General features: G+C 44.4%; 1 protein-coding gene across 1 annotated transcript in view; it reads left to right on the plus strand.

The window, feature by feature from the left end:
* Positions 1–17,186, plus strand: part of RPL35 (ribosomal protein L35) — a 32,821-nt gene extending 15,635 nt beyond the window's left edge. The window contains exon 4 of the mRNA XM_073600358.1: positions 17,004–17,186. Within this exon, the coding sequence (XP_073456459.1) occupies positions 17,004–17,153 (150 nt within the window). The 3' untranslated portion in view covers positions 17,154–17,186. The remainder of the gene's footprint in view (positions 1–17,003) is intronic.
* Positions 17,187–17,842: the final 656 nt, after the last annotated feature.

Genomic DNA, 17,842 nt, shown 5'->3' on the forward strand with positions numbered 1-17,842 from the left:
GTATTTCTTTTTCATACATCATGGGACACAGGCTAATTCAATACCTGCTTTGTTTTACTCCATCATTGGGTGAATGGACACTGCTAGACCAAAGGTCTTCAGACAGGAAGCGATTCCCTATATTACCCCTCCCATACAGGAAGTACTTTTAGGTGTGTTTTTTTTTTTTTACCAGTGTCAGCAAGGTTGATGGCATGGTTTGTTTGAGCTCTCTGAGCTCCAGGTCTCTAGTCCCACAAACGGTTCAAAAATCGAGGGATTGACCGATCAGATCCATGTGACACAGGCTTTTATGCTTAGATAAATGGTACCTGAGCCTTGTAAAGAAGACTCAAGATCCTGCGCGGTTTTGCCAGTAACGTGGCCTCTTGGCGCTGGACCCTGCGGAGTGGAAATCCTGGATACTACAGCGCTAGGTCATTTTCTGCAGGGTGTTGTACAGGTCCAAGGGAGTGGACCCTAAACATGTAAGGGTACCCACTCCTTGAAGGTCCAAGTGACAGAAGCTAAGGGTCCAATCTTCACGGCAGGTTCCTAAGTGGATCTGCGCCTGGACGGGTAAGTGAAACCCCTTTTTTGATTGTGGGTGTCACAATGATTGTAACAATCAGTCAAGCTAGCTAAAGGCTGGACACCTGTAAGCAGTGACCATACGGGGGAGTTCTGGGCTAGCTGTGGGTTTTTGCTTGTCTGGCTGTTTTTTACCTGCATGACGGTGGACGATGGTGCGCCATGACGCACGTTTGTTCGCAAGAGTGCCGTTTGGCGGCTGTGGCGCATGTGGCTTTGCTGCACATGTGCCATAGCCTTAATCTTTATACGAAAATTTGCGTCACGCAAATACAGTCACAAACGCGCATAGAACGTTCCGGCGCACACCCAGCTTATTTAAGCTGTGCAGGCCAAGCTTGTGGTGCTTCCAGAAGGCAGCTGTGGGACACAGAGCAGGCTCTGAACAGACATTTGCAGTGGTTCGTTTTTTCCTTACCTTTGTCACGTGAGTCACCAGGTGTTGCTTGGCAGGCTAAAGGTGCTTAGGAGGATTGTTGTATAAGGGCTTGGTGAGCCCTATTAAAGGGTCTCCCTTCTGAGGTGTTTTAACTACACCCAAGTACTCTTTTGTATGCGGCATTTAATGTCTTCCAAAAAGAGTGGGACTAACACCATAGGGAAGGGCACACCTATGTCATCAGTAGTTCCTGATGAACCTAGTCGTATCCCTAGTGTTGTATCCCCTGAAAGACCAGAGGCTCCCAGGCAATCTGAGCCGCTGCACCTATCTGGTATTGTGCCTATAGTCAATGCTGCTGCTTCACCCTTTATCAGGAAGGATGAACTGTCCTCAGCCCTAGCCGGGTTAGAGCGCGGGATTGCTGGCATGATTGCCTCCATCCTGCAGGGTGGCAGGAAGCGTGACTGATCCCCCCTTCCCCAGAGTCTCCTAGTCTGAAGCAGGAATGGTTTGAGGATGGGGTAGAGCTGAAAGCTCAGGATTTGGTGGAGTGCCCGGCAGATAAGTCTGCTTCCAAGCAATCTGGATAAGAATATATCTAGTCTGTCTGCCTCTCAGTCGCAGAGGCTTTTGATTCTGACTCTGACCAAAATATTTCATTCTGCCTTTAAGTTGGCTCTTCCAGAGGTGACTGAGCCCCTCTTGTCCTCTTTGGGATCTTTGAAACCTTTTCAGATCTCACAGACTTTCCCGCTACACCCCCTGTTGGAACAAGCGGTGTATGCTGATTGGGAACATCCTGACAGGACTTTTTTGCCTCCTAAAAGTTTTTCCATTTTTATATCCCACGGATGAAAAGTTTGTTAAATAATGGAGCATGCCAGCCGTAGATGCAGCAGTCTCTTCCTTAAACAAGAACTTAACTTGTCCGGTAAATAACGCACATTGCTTGAAAGACCCTGTTGACAAGAAATTGGAGTTAGTATTAAAGGCTTCCTTTTCTTTGGCCAATTCAGCCAGCTGTTGCAGCAATTGGTATTTGCCAGTCTGTAAACGATCAGGTCAAACGGCCCAATAGGCCTAACCACAGGAGGATGATCTGCCTGAAAGTAAGACAGATATTCCTCAAACACTGTTTTTGCTGTTGATGATGCTTAAAGAATTCAATACAGCAGGTTTCTCGTCTGGCTCTTGTCTGTACATATGCGCGGACTTTTTTTTTTTTTATGACTTAAGAACTAGTCAGCCGAACTTCCTTGTAAAAAGTCATTGGCAGGTTTCATGGGGAATGTTTATTCGGTGATCACTTGGACAAATATATACAAAAGGCCAGAAAAGGCCCTGGGTCCAAAATTCTAAACCAAGCCCTCCTTTTGAGGGGATACCCCCACTCCATTGGGTGGGGGGGAAGGCTGCTGCACTTTGCGGCCATTTGGAAAACCAACAATTCAGGACGAGTGGGTCACCTCAATTATATCTTGCGGTTGCAAGCTGGAGTTACGGGGGGTTCCCCCTCAAGTTTCTAAGATCCAGTGTTCCCTCGGATCCTCCACAAAACTTATTGGTTCAGGCACTACATCTAGTGCATCAATGAGTGATTGTAGAGGTTCCTGTATTTGAAAGGGTTTTACTCAAACCTGTTTACGGTTTAGAAACCTAATGAAACACAAGGCCCATTTTGGACCCAAAGGTCCCTGAACAAGTATCTATTGATACAGTCCTTTCTAATGGAGTCAGTCCGCTCAGTAGTAGCCTCACTCCAGAGGGGAGACTTTTTAGCCTCCATCGATATAAAGGACGTGTACTTGCACGTACCTATCTTTCAGCCTCATCAGAGGTTCCTACATTTTGCAGTAGAGGAACGTCGCTTTGTTTGTGACTCTACCCTTTGGGCTTGCTACAGCTGCCCCAGGTGTTCACAAAGGTCCTAGCACCAGTACGGTGTCTTTTTAAGGGCCCAAGGGATCCTGGTGCTCTGGTATCTGGACGACCTCAGATCACGCAGTACAGGCTCTAGAACAGTGAATAATATACACAGTGAGGCATTTTAAAAGCTTAGGCTGGATTATAAAATACCGAAAGGTTAACCTTTGAGACCAGTTCAAAGTCTAAGATAATTAGGTCTGATTCTAAACACGTAAGGATCTGTGCCCTGAAGGATCAGGTGCGTCAGTAAGGGGCACCAGACAACCCTCCATTCTGCTCCGAGTCTTCTAGGGAGGATGGTATCATCCTTCGAGGCAGTGTACTATGCCCAGTTCCATCCCCGGCCTTTACTACAAGACATTTTGTCGGCTTGGAACAGAGGAATAAGTGTGCTTTTTTTCCTCAGGCATGCTTAAGCCTAAACTGGTGGTTGCAGGATCAGAACCTGCGGAAGGAAAAATAATTTCTCCCGGTAACTTGGAGAGTAATCACTACAGATGCCAGTCTCCCAAGCTGGGGAGGGATCCTAGACTTGCTTGCAGCTCAGGGGAAATGGTCAGAGACAGAGCAGACCCTCCCCATCAACGTCCTAGAATTAAGGGCAGTACATCTGGCTCTGCGGTCCTGGACGGTGGAGCTTCAAGACTGCCCCATTAGGGTTCAGTCTAACAATTCCACGGCAGTGGCCTATATAAACCACCAAGGCAGTACCAGGAGTTGTTCAGCTTTGAAGGAGGTGAACTAAACACTAGCCTGGGAGTAGAGAACTGGAAGGCAAATTATCTCAGCTGCCAGCAAATCTGCCCGGGAGAAATGGTCCCTACACCCAGAGGTGTTCCAGGAAATTTGACAGTGTTGGGGATCCTCTGGAAATTGGAGCAGATGCTCTGATAGTTCCATGGAACCAGTACTCCCTGGTTTATGCTTTCCCTCCAATCCCTCTCCTTCCACCTTTGTTGCGCAGGATTCAGAGAAGGGGTTCCAGTCATTCTGGTGGCACTAGCCTGGCCCAGAAGGCCCTGGTTTCTGGAGATTGAGACTGACGATAGACTCTTCCACGCTGCCCTGATCTACTGTCTCAAGGTCCTATATTCCACCTCCATTTACAGTCTATAAATTTGACAGCATGGGTATTGAAGCCAGGATGTTAAAGGACCATGGCATCTTGGGACCAGTGGTGTCTACTCGTGAATGCTAGAAAAGCTGTCACTAGGAAGATTTATCATAAGGTCTGGAAGACTTGTATTGCTTGGTGTGAAGCCAGAAAATGGCAACCTCAGAAATGTGATTGGGAGGCTTCTCTCTTCTACAGTCAGCTGTGGAAATCAAATTTGGCTTTGAGTAAAATCAGAGGTCAGGTTTTGGCCCTATCAGTATTCTTCCAAAAGCCTTTAGCCTCCCATTCACTGATCCAAACCTTTATGCAAGGGGCAGCTCGCTTGCTTTCCCCCATTAGGTCACCTATGTGTCCTTGGGACTTGGTGCTGTCTGTTACAGAAACAACCATTTGAGCCTTTTTAAGGAAATTCCATTAGACCTTGCTTTCACACAGCCATCAGGAAGGCTAGCTTATCTTATCACCTCAGCTAGAAGGGTGACGGAGTTGGCCCTTTCGTGCAGGGAACCGTACTTGATCCTTCACCATGACAGTGTTGTGTTACGACCTGTTCCTTTTTGCCAAAGGTGGTGTTGGCCTTTCATTTAAATCGGGATGATATTTTGCCTTTTTTTTTTTTTTTCTCTCGGCCTCGTTTGGCAGAAGAGAGGCTGCATTCTTTGGACATTGTTCGGGCCATCAAGGTTTATCCGTCTAGATCTACAGAGATCCGAGGATCAGGCTTTTCGCCATTGGGTAACTGTGGCTCAGATTTGTAAGGCTGCTACCTGGTCTTCAGTGCATACATTCACAAAATTCTATCAAGTGGATGTTCGAGCAGCCGAGGATCCGGCTTTCGGCCGCAGTGTACTGCTGGCTGCTGTACAAGTTCTGATGGCTATTGTTTGGCAGGGTGTCTCCCTCCCCTCAAGGCTATTGCTCTGGGATGTCCCAGCAGGTAATGAAATTTAGCCTGACTGTTTCCCATGATTATGAAAAAGAGAAAATGGGATTTTTATGTTATACTTGCCTGTAAAAGCCTTTTGAGTACATCATGGGACACAGAGATCCCTCCACTCAGAGGGAGGGACGGTGAAGAGATCGGCTCACAGGAGTTGACAGGAAGGGGAATAGAGGAAAACAGGATGACGGAAGCTTGTAAGCTGACCATGATATTGTAGGTCAGCACACTAAGGGGGAGGGGGGGTTTACAGGACCAGGCAGGATCAACCAGGTTTTTTTTCAGCATATAAAGAGGGATTGTTTAGATGGTACAATCGCTGTACTGCTTAACCTGCTATATGGGAACAGGATCCTTGCAGCAGTTTCCTTCTCATGCAGAGCTAGGCTGTAATCGGTCTTCATGGTGTGCTGTTCCTCACCACCCACTTCCCAGGTAATGTCACATACAAGCACCTGGGATTGACAGGAGGGGCCAGCAGGCAACCACGCACTACGGCCAACCATTGGCTGTCTGAGATTGACAGATCGTGGCGGAACCCCTGGGGACCTCTTGTAGAACCCTAGTTGAAAAACCCTGCCTTTTTAAAAAGACAAGTATGGGTTTGTTTTTTTCCACCATCATACTTTACCTAGGTGGATGCTGCATCTGTCCCCCAGTGCCTCTACACTGAGAACCGAGTGATCAAACACCACTGATGGCTCGGTTCTCACTGCTCCCCAAGCAGAGAGCTGCTGACTGTCAATCAGCAGCTCTCCGCTCTGCACTGCCACGCTCACTTGATTGCTGAGCTGTGGAGGGGCGGGGAGCGACCGTCTCAGGCTCTCAGCGGCTCGCTGGGAGGCTGAGACTGGTATCAGTCCAGGCGCCTGGCGGATCCAGACTCCCATTGTCGGGATGTTGCGGTGCCTGGACTGATTTCTGCAACGTCAGCAGAGAGCGGACTGAAGTCTGCTCTCTGCTGAAAACTGGTCACAGGAGTGCAAAACAAATTGCACTCCTGTGACTCATAGGAGTCCGGTCAAACAAGCTTAGGCTGGACTTCTCCTTTTTAAGGTATGAGTCTAACTTTGGTATATAAATTTGCCCATGTACTGTACGCTTAAAATACAGGTTGTTTGTTTTTTTTTTTTTTTTTTTTTTTTATTTTTTTTTTACAGGGAAGTCCAATTGCCTCCTTTTTTATAAGCCAGAGTTTACTGTCAATTTAAGTGTGTGGTTTTTGTTTTTGTTTTTTCATTTATTTTGCAAGAGAATCACCCAGCATTGTGCTTTTAGTAGCAACAGTGTGAATCTGCTCTTGCTATATTAACTTGCACCAAGTGACAGCCTGCTTTTCCTCTTCAAGGATGAGCGGGCTTTACTGGTGAATACATTTGTTTTTAAGGTAAATTTATCTTTAAAGGTTTAAAGTGCAAATTTCTCTGAAGGATGTGGAGGTTGTCTTTTCAACATTGCGCCATCTGATCAGTTCTGCGGGTCACAAAGTGAGGGGACGGCTGTACAGCCACTGGATCACGCTTGATAGAAAGCAAACAGTGGGCTTGTGGCGTGTGTACACACTTCCAGCTTCTATAGTAGCCAGGAGTGTTGCACAAAACCCACTGCCACCAACCTTTGGCATAAGTCTGTGGCAGTAACTGAGTTAAAGGTTTCAACATGTCTCCCCTTTCCCTGCTTTCCTCTAGACTGTACATTTTATAATTTCCTGAAGTCTTTCCTGATTTTTCTTTTCATACATCAGGGAACACAGAGCCATAGTAGTTACTATGCGAGTTATAGGCCACCTTCGAGTGATGGACACTGGCACTCCCTATATAACCCCTCCCACTACTGGGAGTACCTCAGTTTTTTCGCAAGTGTCTAAGGTGTTGGTCACAAGTAAAGCTGTGCTGAGCTCCACTGGAGCAATCCTTGCTGGGGCTAGCCATGCTGACCGGATCCATTCAAAGTTTCTTCTTTTTGGCCAGCATAAATGGTACCCAGGCCTCATATCCAAATAAACAGTTTTGCCTGTGCATGCTTCTTTTTAGAGAGCTGGACCCTGGGATCCAGTACTTTTTGGTAGTGAGGCCTTAAAGTTTTACTGGCAGGGTGCTGCTGCACGTCCAGGATAGTGGGTTTCTTGAGGATCCCCAGCTCCTGAAGGTTTAATAGAACCCACCGTGAAGGGTGAAGATTGGATCTGTTAGTTTAACACACAAAACCATGCGGCGGGAAAGGTAAGTGAAGTTTTCTAAGAAATTCTTTGATTTTTTTTTCTTATGAATGTCTCCTTTAAAAATAGTAATCATGCCTATGTGTCACCACTGGGGGCTGTATTGAGCACCCACCGCCTCATGCTGGAAACAGCGCTGTCAGGAGTCGAACACCTCCTGTAAGCCTAAGGGGGGTTTGTCTCCCCGCCTGTTGCCCCCCTATGCTCTCTCTGGGTCTGAGGACCTGTAGTCCGCCACTTGCACAGGAAAACCCTTCCTTTTGAAAGGTGGTGGTGGTGGTGGTGGGGGGGGGGGGTGCAGTAGGGAACACGGTGGGCGGGGCTGTCGGCGTTCTCTGACACCAGGTGCACGTGAAGGCAAGTTTTTAAACGCACGCTGTGTGCTGCTGCAGGCTGTGTAGAGACACAAGAGCGAAAGGGTTGGCATTATCAGGTTTGTTGACACAGGCATTTCCTTTGACCCATTGTTACTGCTTCAGGCTGGGCATCAATAGCAGCAATTTTGCTGGACTATAGCCCTAGCAGTGTATGCATTCCTTCTGGTAGTGCCTCTGCTTTGTGCATCAGACTATGAGCGGTGGGGGGGGGGTGGGGAAGACAAGGAACACCTGAAAGTGTTCTAAAGGATCGATTATTTTACGACAACCTAAATACATTGGCCGGTCAGGGGGGGGGGGGGGGGGGGGGACTGGTGTTGCAGCAGCACTGGACACTTAAATGTGTATATATATATATATATATATATATATATATATATATATATATATATATATATATATATATATATATATATATATATATATATATATATATATATATATTTATTTATTTATTTTACTTTTTTTTTTTTTTTTTACTTTTTTGAAGAAAAAAAAAGTTTTTTTTCTTCTACCATTTTAAGTTTAGAACAGAAGATTGATGCAATGTTCGCTTCCCATAGTGGGTCCAAGCGTAGCAGATCCCCATCCAGTGCTCAGGACTCTCATACTAAGGGGCAGGTTATCGGGAAGTTCCTCCAAAAGATCAGGAAGACGCTGATATCTTCCTCTTCCGAGGATCCTAATGCAGTTTCACAAGAAAGACTGCTGGTACACGGTCCCTTACCAAGTTGGTTTGCTCAACTTTTTTGCTGCCTGTAGCGCAGTCTATTGATGAACCCACCTTGTTAGGGCTCACTAAAGCCTCCCAATCAAGGGCTGCCTTTCCTATCCATTCATGGCTAAAAAAAGATGTATTCTGAGTGGGAACACCCAGATAAAGTTTTTTTCCTCCCAAAAAGTTTTCTATACTATAGGAAGAATTCTATAAGAAATGGGGGGAGGGGGGGGGGGGGTTCCAGCAATCGATGCTGAAATCGCCTTGGTAAAAAAAAACCTCACTTGTCCTGTAGACAATGTGCAAATGTTAAAGGATCCAACATATAAAAAGTTGGTATTTCTTTTTAAGAACATTTCCCTTGCAAGTCCAGTGGTGCAGCCAGCTCTTGCGGCTATTCTCAGGATCTCAGTCCATAAAGGACCAGTTTGTAGAGATACTTAAGATTATTCCTCATCAGCAGGGCTGGCATATCAGAATGTTTTACGGTGGATGCTACGAAAGATTCTATTCAAGCCTCACGGATTATGCTAGGATTAGTACATACACGCAGAGTCCTATGGTTGAAAAATTGGTCAGCCGAAGCGCCGTGTACAAAGCTCTTGGCCAGTTTCCCATTTCATGGTGAATGGTTATTTGGAGACGATTTAAATATAGCCGAATGATTTCTAAAGGGAAAAGTTTTTTTTTTTTTTTTTTTTTTTTTTTTTTTTTTTTTTTTTTTTACCAGTGAAAAAGTTTAAGCATTTTTCCTTTTTTAAACGTGCATCTTCTCCAGTGCCAGGAGCATCTGCCTCCAGACAGTCTTGACAGCCTCCACAGTCGAGCTCAAGAGGAAGACCTCAGGGCAGTCCCAGGGCCAAAAGAGGACTTGGGGCAGGAAGCCTGCAAAGCAAAATACTAAAGCCTCTTTATGAAGGGGCGCCCCCACTCGCTTGGGAGGGGGGGGGGAGGCTTCTACAATTTTCAAGGATCTGACAGGAACAATGTCAAGACAGATGGGTGGCTTCCTCAATTTCTCTAGGTTACAAACTAGAGTTTTGAGAATTCCCATCTCCCCGTCTTTTAAAATCAAATGTTCTCAGACATCCAGGGAAAAGGAAGTCTTTCTAGCTCTGGGTCATCTCTGGTCCCAGAAGGTGATATCAGAGATTCCCACAGAAGAGCAGGGTTCAGGGTTTTATTCAAACCTCTTCACAGTTCCAAAACCGAATGGGGAGGTAAGACCCGTTCTAGATCTCAAGGATCTGAACCGGCACTTGAATATCCGTTCCTTTCGCATGAAGTCAATCCGATCGTTTGTCTCCATTCTGCAAGGAGGGGAATTTTAAGCATCTTTGAGACTGATTGATGCCAATCTCTACGTGCCAATATTTCCTGCTCATCAGAAATTTCTAAGCTTCGAGGTAGAAAATCATCATTTTCAGTTTGTTGCTCTGCTGTTCAGTCTAGCCACAAGCACCGCGTGTGTTCACAAAGATCCTGGCGCCTCCTCTAGCCAGGTTAAGAGCTCAGGGTATAACTATCCTAGCCTATCTAGACGATCTGCTTTTAGTAGATCAGTCAGTCACCGGTCTAAACCAAAGTTTAATCTCAGCCCTAAGCTACCTGGAATTCCTAGGCTGGGTTCTCAACCTAGAAATATCCTCCTTAAAACCATAAAGGAGATTACAGTACTTGGGGCTGATCATAGATACTGTTAAAGAAGGTATTCTTACCCCAGGCAAGAGTCAGCTCCATAAAGGAACTGATACGACTTGTCAAAACAAAGAAATCCTTCCATTTGGCTGTGCATGAAATTGTTAGGAAAGATGGTGTCCTCCTTTTGAGGCTGTTCTTTATGTGCAGTTTCATTAAAGACTGCTACAAAACACCATTCTGTCAGCCTGGAACAAGAAGGTCCAGGCTTTGGACTTTCCAATCCGCCTATCCCCCCCCGAGGTGCGTCAGCCTCAATTGGTGGTTGATATCCAGCAACCTTCAACAGGGGAAATCCTTTCTACCGGTATCCTGGAAAGTGGTAACGGATGCCAGCCTTCTAGGCTGGGGAGCAGTCCTGGAAGAAGCATCTGTCCAGGGGAAGTGGTCCAAGTCAGAAAGGACCTTGCCCATCAATATTCTAGAAATCGGGCAGTACATCTGGCCCTAGAGGCCTGGATGCTCAGACTACAATTGTCCTGTCAGGATTCAATCTGACAATGCCACGGCTGTGGCCTACATCAATCACCAAAGGGGCACGAGAAGTTGTGCAGCCCAAAAAGAGTGACTCATGTTTAGCTTGGGCAGAAAGCAATATTCCTTGCCTATTGGCGATTTTCATTCCAGGGATAGAAAATTGCCAGGTGGACTACTTGAGTCGCCAACAATTGTTTCCAGGAGAATGGTCCCTTCACCCTGACATCTTTCTGTCGATATGTCAAAGATATGGGGTGTTCCGGATGTGGATCTGTTTGCGTCCAGATTCAACAAGGTCGACAACTTTGTGTCGAGGACGAAGTATCCGCTAGCGTGCGGAACACCTTGGTCTTTCCTCTGCCAGAAGGGTATTGGAATTGGCAACTCTGTCTTGTAAAGAGCCATATTTGATTATGCATAAGGTGGTATTGCGGTCTCATCCTGAATTCCTACCAAAGGTAGTGACAGGTTTTCATTTAAACCTGGATATTGTTCTGCCTTCTCTTCCCTAGATGAGGCTCTGGGAAAAAAGTCACTACATTCCCTTGATGTAGTAAGAGCGGTCAAGGTCTAGTAAAGGAAATCGCTCAGATTCGCAAAACAGATGTTTTGTTTGTACTGCCAGAAGGTCCTAAAAGAGGACAGGCAGCATCAAAATCTACAATTTCCAAATTAATTCGTCAAGTGATTGTTCAAGCTTATGGTCTGAAGAAGAAAATTCCTCCTTTTTTTCATATCAAGTGCACTCTACCAGGGCTGTTAGTACCTCTTGGGCAGTGCATCAACAGGCCTCCATGGCTCAGATCTGCAAGGCCGCAACTTAGGCTTCAGTCCATACATTTACCAGATTCTATCTAATCAATGTAAAAGGTCATGAGGCTATTGCCTTTGGGTGTAGTGTACTGCAGGCTGCAATATAAGTCCTCTAGTCTCAGTGCCCTACTTTTTTTGTTGTCTTCCTCCCTTCAGTTGCCATTGCTATGGGACATCCCACATAGTAACTACTATGGCTGGTCCCTGATGTATGAAAAGAAAACAGTATTTTTAAAACTGCTTACCTGTAAAATCCTTTCTTTGAAGTACATCAGGGGACACAGAGGTCCCTCCCTTCTTTGGTATACACGTATACTGCTTGGCTACAAAACTGAGGTACTCCCAGTAGTGGGAGGGGTTATATAGGGAGTGCACTTCTAGTCTTAGGGCGTGCCCAGTGTCCATCACCTGAAGGTGGCCTATAACCCACATAGTAACTACTATGGCTCTGTGTCCCCCTGATGTACTTCAAAGAAAAGTGTTTACAGGTAAGCTGTTTTTAAAAAGCCTGTTTTATCCCCCAAACCTTTGTACCATTGTAGGCTCGTTCTGTCTTTTTGTGTGTGGTGTCTTTTGGTTTTTTGTTTTTTTTGTTTTTTTTTTTTTACAAGGCACATACATTCCAGAATAATTATGCTACCAAAATTGGTGTGCTGTAAATTGCCTCCAACTTTGTTCCGGTTTCTTCTTGCTGGAGGCTGCAATTTGCTGAATCCCAGAGACCCTGAGCAGTAGCAAAATCTTTAAACGGTCACTTCCAGCGCTAATAGGTCTTCCAAGTTGTGGAGTAACAGATGTCAGATAAAATGGTGGTATGAAAGGTACTTATGGTATCCAAAACCTGGGTGGATGCTGCCCTCCACAGATGGGGTAATCCGAAAGGAACTACAAGAAAAAACAGATGTAAGTCACTCACACCTAGTGCATTACCAAAGCTAATTTAATAATAAAAATGTTTTATATAAAAGTGGGTACTCACAAAATGCAACTGACAAAAGGCCATAAAAACAATGCATGGACATGCACAGAACCACAGGGTACAGCTAAGGGCTAGGCTCTGAGGAATTTTAATTAAATTATCTTTGGTAATGCAGTAGTTGTGCGCGCCTTCCATTTCTAGTAGTAAATCTTTAGGCTGTCATCAGATTGGCCTCTACATTTTTGGCACAGTGCCAAAAACGAGAGCAACTGAGCATGTGCAGAGCAGGGTGATCCAGTGTTACTGGATTTTAGACAGCATTGGCACTTTAATGTTTTTAATGGCTACATCTGCAAAAGGGCCAGCATGAATTGATCTATCAGACTTCATTTTCTGATTAAAGCGCCACTTTAAGACCATTTTAAATGTTTAATGCCTTAGTCTGGGCACAAGTTCAATATGACCCACAGGTCATAAAGGAGCTCATAGTGCATGTACTAATTAAAGTAGTAGTATGTAGGATTTGTATTGCGCCAACAGTTTGCGCAGCGCTTTACAACATTGGGTGGACAGTACAGTTGCAATACATAGGGTCAAGTGATACAAAAGGTAACTGGGGGGTGAGCTGATGACGAAAATGAAGTAGTTAGGTGGAGGCAGGATATGCTCTGAGACTTTTTCAGGGATCGCCTTAAAGTGGCTGAAGTTTGACTATCTCCAACAGATTTGGGTAGGGAATTCCAAAGGATGGGAGAGACTTGAGAGAAGTCCTGGAGGCTAGTTTTGAAGGTCACGAGGGAGTTGTGGCTGGCTTTGTAAGTTATTAGTATTTTGAATATAATTTGGGTGAGTGGAAGCCAATGGAGATGCTGAGCGGTTTGTAAGGTGGATGAGTCTGGTAGCAGCATTCATGATGGGCTGAAGGGATTGCCTATTTAAAGGTAAGCCAGTGAGGGAATTGCAGTAGTTGAGGAGAGAGATAACCAGGGAGTGAATCTGTAGTGTTTTTGGTTTCATTGATTGGGAAGGGAGGTATTTTAGAGATGTTGAGGCTGCAAGTCTTGGAAAGTGATTGGATGTGGGGCTGAAAAGAGTTCAGAGTTAAGGTTAACACCTAGCACCCTGGCATGGGTGGATGGTTATGCCATTGCTCTTGACAGAGCAGACGGGGAGGAAATATGAGCTTGGTTTTGGACAAGTTGAGTTTGAGGAAGTGATGTGACATCCAGACAGATATGTCTGTTAGTAGGTTAGTGATGCATGAGGAGACTGGTGGAGAGAGATTTGGGTGTTGTCAGCGTAGAAATGATATTGAAAGCCATGGGAGGTTATCAGCTGACCCTGGGAGATGGTGTAGATAGAAAAAAGAGGTTCAAGAAAAGAACCTTGGGGACCCTGAGAAAGGAGTGGAGGAAGTAAAATTGCAAGTGATGCTTTATGCCACAATGTTTGGAGAGCCTTATGCCTCCCTGAGATCGGAGCATGCCTCTTGGGAGACTGACCTGAACATGGTGATTGATGAAATCTCCTGGGATCAAGTACATCTGTACATTCATAGGGGCTCTTTGAACGTCTACACCCAGGAAAACTGTTATAAGATTAAAACCAGGTGGTATAGAACACCAGAACGAATCCATAAATATATCCTGACAGTCTCAGATCAATGCTGGAGATGTGAACAGGGCCTAGGCACGTTCCTCCACATTTGGTGGTCGTGCCCATTGATTCAGCCGTATTGGCGGAAAGTGCATGAAGTGGCAACTGAGTTATCCTCGCTTCCATTAGAATTCTCACCAGCCCCAATACCTTCTCCACATTTCCAAAATTTCATGTAAAATTTGCAAGTGACACTTGAGGTGTGGTGGGATAGGTAGGATGAGAGCCAGCAAAGAGCCCAGTCAGGGAGACCAAAGGAGTAAAATTTTTTTTTTTGGGAGGGGGTGGGCCATATCAGAGGCAGCTGAAATGCCCAGAAGTAAGACTACAGAATAGTGTCCATAGCTTTTTGCTGTTAGTCATTTGTTTTAAAAGGGCAGTTTCAGTGGAGTGTTGAGGGCTAAATGCAGACTGAACAGGGGTCAAGAAGGTTATTCCTAATCGGGCGTTTAGAGGAAAAGGGGGAGCAAGGAGATTAACCACTTGCTGCCTGCTATATAGCAAAGTGGTTGTGTTATCCTGACCGGACGACGTATGACGTGATCAGGATAACAAGCCGGGGACGCGCATCATGGCGATCGTTGTTGCGGCGTGTCAGTCTGACACTAACTCCGTTCTAGGTAAAGAGTCTGATGGAGACTCTTTACCACGTGATCAGCTGTGTCCAATCACGGCTGATCACGATGTAAACGTGAAGAGGTGTTTTTATAGATGTGACATCTCTGGCAATTTTTTTTTTTTTTTAGCAAAAAATAAAAACCCCAGGGATGATCAAATAACACCAAAATAAAGCTGCTATTTGTGGGAACAAAATGATAAATTTTGTTTGGGTACAGTGTAGCATGACCACACAATTGTCATTTTAAACTGCAACATCGCTGAAAATTGGCCTGGGCAGGAAGGGGGTTAAGTCGCTGGTATTGAAGTGGTTAAGGGCCAAGGATGGCTTTTTAAGTATGGGGGTAACCAGTGAATATTGGAAGATTCCGGGAGGGAGAGATTGAAGTTGTAGGTTAGTCAGAGGGTGACAGAAGTATTTGAGAAGGATACAGGTAAGCCTATGAGGCTTACCTGTAGGTAAAATGAATATTTCCTAAATCTGTACAGTTTAGGACATAATCACCTTGCATGCAGCCGCTGGCATCAGCGACGCATGCACTCTGGAGGTCCAGCGGATTCTGCCGGAAAATTGGAGCTCCTTACCTGAGACTCGCATGTGGCTCCTGCCTCTCACAGCGCCGGAGCCTCGAATCCAGAAGAATCGCCAAGTGAAAAAATGTCAGCAGTGACTGGGAGATGATGCCGGCGCTATGTGGTAAGGTAAGTATTTCATAATGAGCTAGTATGCGGAGTATACAGCTGCTTTTAAAAGTTGATCAAGCGAGTCTTCCTGTTTACTACTTTAAACTACTCCGAGGATAGTATCATGAGAGTGGTGATGTACCTCTAAAAATCCCAAGGGTAGTGTGTGTGTGGTTGTTTTTGGTTTTTGTTGTTGGTGGTTTTTTTTTTTTTTTTTTTTCTCCCCCCTCCTGCTAATCCTGTCAGTCCCCATGTAAAGAGATGAACAAAAAGGCAGATATGTTTCCAGCCTGTGTGGCAGCCATCGCTCCCTCTATAGATAGCATTGAGAAATAAGCCACCCTGGGTCAGCAAGGTGTGTGTGTGTGTGTGTGTGTGTGTGTGTGTTTCCCACAGGGTTAAAAAGGGGCAGGGGGGAGCCTGGAAAACACTGGCACCTTATACTTTAAGTGTGGCATTATACTAGATTGCAGTGGCATAATTCTAAGGGTCATAATTTTGAGGTTTAGGTTTATTTGTATTTTTCTGCTATTACAATTAATATTAATGAAAGTGATCAGTGCAGACTTCTAACACTAACTTTAATATTCTAAAAAAAAATCCCAAATAGTGTGAAAAAGGCAGTAGCTGAAATCCAAGAAAAAATGTGTATGCATCAAAGTGATAGATTAGTGACAATCATGAGTGTCCATAATCCTGGTGAATCTTCTAAAAAATAGTTGTGTTGTGAAATTGATGTTAATCTTCGTGACTAAATAGTCACGTACTCCCCGAGCCCTTGCCTCCAAATGGAGTATAATAAGCCTTGGATCGATTATCCTCGGATGGGATCGCCTATATGTCATCTGTACTCCCAATCGATAGCCGTGTGGATGGTTATGGATGTGGTTCACGATTCGCTGAGCAAGCCCTATCTGCTGACAGCTTGAATAGCCTCAAAATCTTGTGGTTCTGTTATGGACGTTCAGTGTTTGCCATTAAAGGGAAAAAAAAGAAAACAGGGCTACCATAGTGTAATATGTAATGTTGATATGATTTATTGAAAATGCCAAGTTGCCTCTTACATCAAAGTTAAAAACCAAGCTTATCTGTATGTTGCCGTGTGTCAAACACACTCCTTGCATCACTCGCAGTCTCTCAAACTTCCGGCCAATCGGTTGGCCGGAAGTTTGAGAAACCGGAAGTGATGCAAGGAGTGTTTGACACATGGCAACATACAGATAAGCTTGGTTTTCACTTTTTTTGATGTAAGAGGCAACTTGGTATTTTCAAAAAATTGTATTATCTTTACATATTGTGCTATGGGAGCCCTGTTTTCTTTTATTTCCTTAAATGATGAACACTGAGCGTCCATAACGGAATCACGAGATTTTGAGGCCATTCAAGCTGTCAGCGGATCGTGAACCACGTCCATAACCATCTACACGGATATCGATTTGGGAGTACGGATGACATATAATCGATCCCATCCCAGGATATCGATCCAAGGCTTATTTTTCTTCATTTGGAGGTAAGGGCTCTGGGAGCATTGCGTGACTAGTCACGAAGATCAACATCAGTTTCACAATACAGTTGTTTAGAAGATTCACCAGGATTATGGACACATGATTATTGTCACTAATCTATCACTTTGATGGACTTTTTTGATGCATACACATTTTTCTTCTTGGATTTCAGCTATTATGTTTACTTCACACTATTTGGGATTTTTTTTATAATGTTAGAAATCTGCGCCGATCACTTTCACTTTATTTACCTTTTTTTGTGTTTAGTGTACATTCAGATCTTGCAGCGATTTCACGTACTTCACATTATTAGTTTTCATTGTTTATTCACTTAATTAGTAGCGCAAAGGACCTCCCTTTAAATTAATATACATTGTCTTAACAGGGTAAGAAGTACAAGCCTTTGGATTTGAGGCCAAAGAAGACCAGGGCTCTCAGGCGCAGGCTGAACAAGCATGAGGAGTCTTTGAGGACTAAAAAGCAGCAACGAAAAGAACGACTGTACTCAGTGCGCAAATTTGCTGTCAAGGCATAAGTCTCATGTGTTAATAAAATGTCTTCAGTTGTATTGTTGCCTGTCTTATTAGTATTGATGAACTTTTTATATATTTTTTTTTTTTTTTCTGTTCCAGATATAATACAGAATATTCAGGGGATTATTACTAGCCCCCCTTCCTGACCAGGCCAATTTTCAGTGCTGTCATACTTTGAATGATAACTACTCAGTCATGCAACACTGTACCCATATGAAATTTAGAATTTTTTTTTTCGGACAAAGATTTCTGTTTATGAAGCTGCGATCTCAGCACTTCACTGGTGATCCGAGTCAGAATTCACACTCCCTGATTCACCAGCTCAGAGGTCCCCTCTGAATGCCAGAGAATGGAGCCGTTAATTTTTCACTGCTTCATAAACTCGCACCAGAGTGCTTTTCTTTTGGTATTTAATCACCACCGGGTTTGACATTTTTTGCGCTACAGATGAAGACTGCCTTTTTTGAAAAAATATGCTTTTTTTTTTTTTTTTTTTTTCTTTGATATAAAATTTTGCAAAGAACTAATTTTTAACAAATCTATACTGCTACCTTTCTTTGGTAAAAAAAATAACCCAAATCTGTGTATATTTGGTATGTGTGCAAGTTACTCCACAAACTATGCTACCAATCATTAAAAAATTGATCACACCTGATGTACTGACAGCCTATCTCATCTCAGAACGAATTCA

This window comes from Aquarana catesbeiana, linkage group LG09 (genome assembly GCF_042186555.1).
Source record: "Aquarana catesbeiana isolate 2022-GZ linkage group LG09, ASM4218655v1, whole genome shotgun sequence".
Classification (NCBI taxonomy): domain Eukaryota; kingdom Metazoa; phylum Chordata; class Amphibia; order Anura; family Ranidae; genus Aquarana; species Aquarana catesbeiana.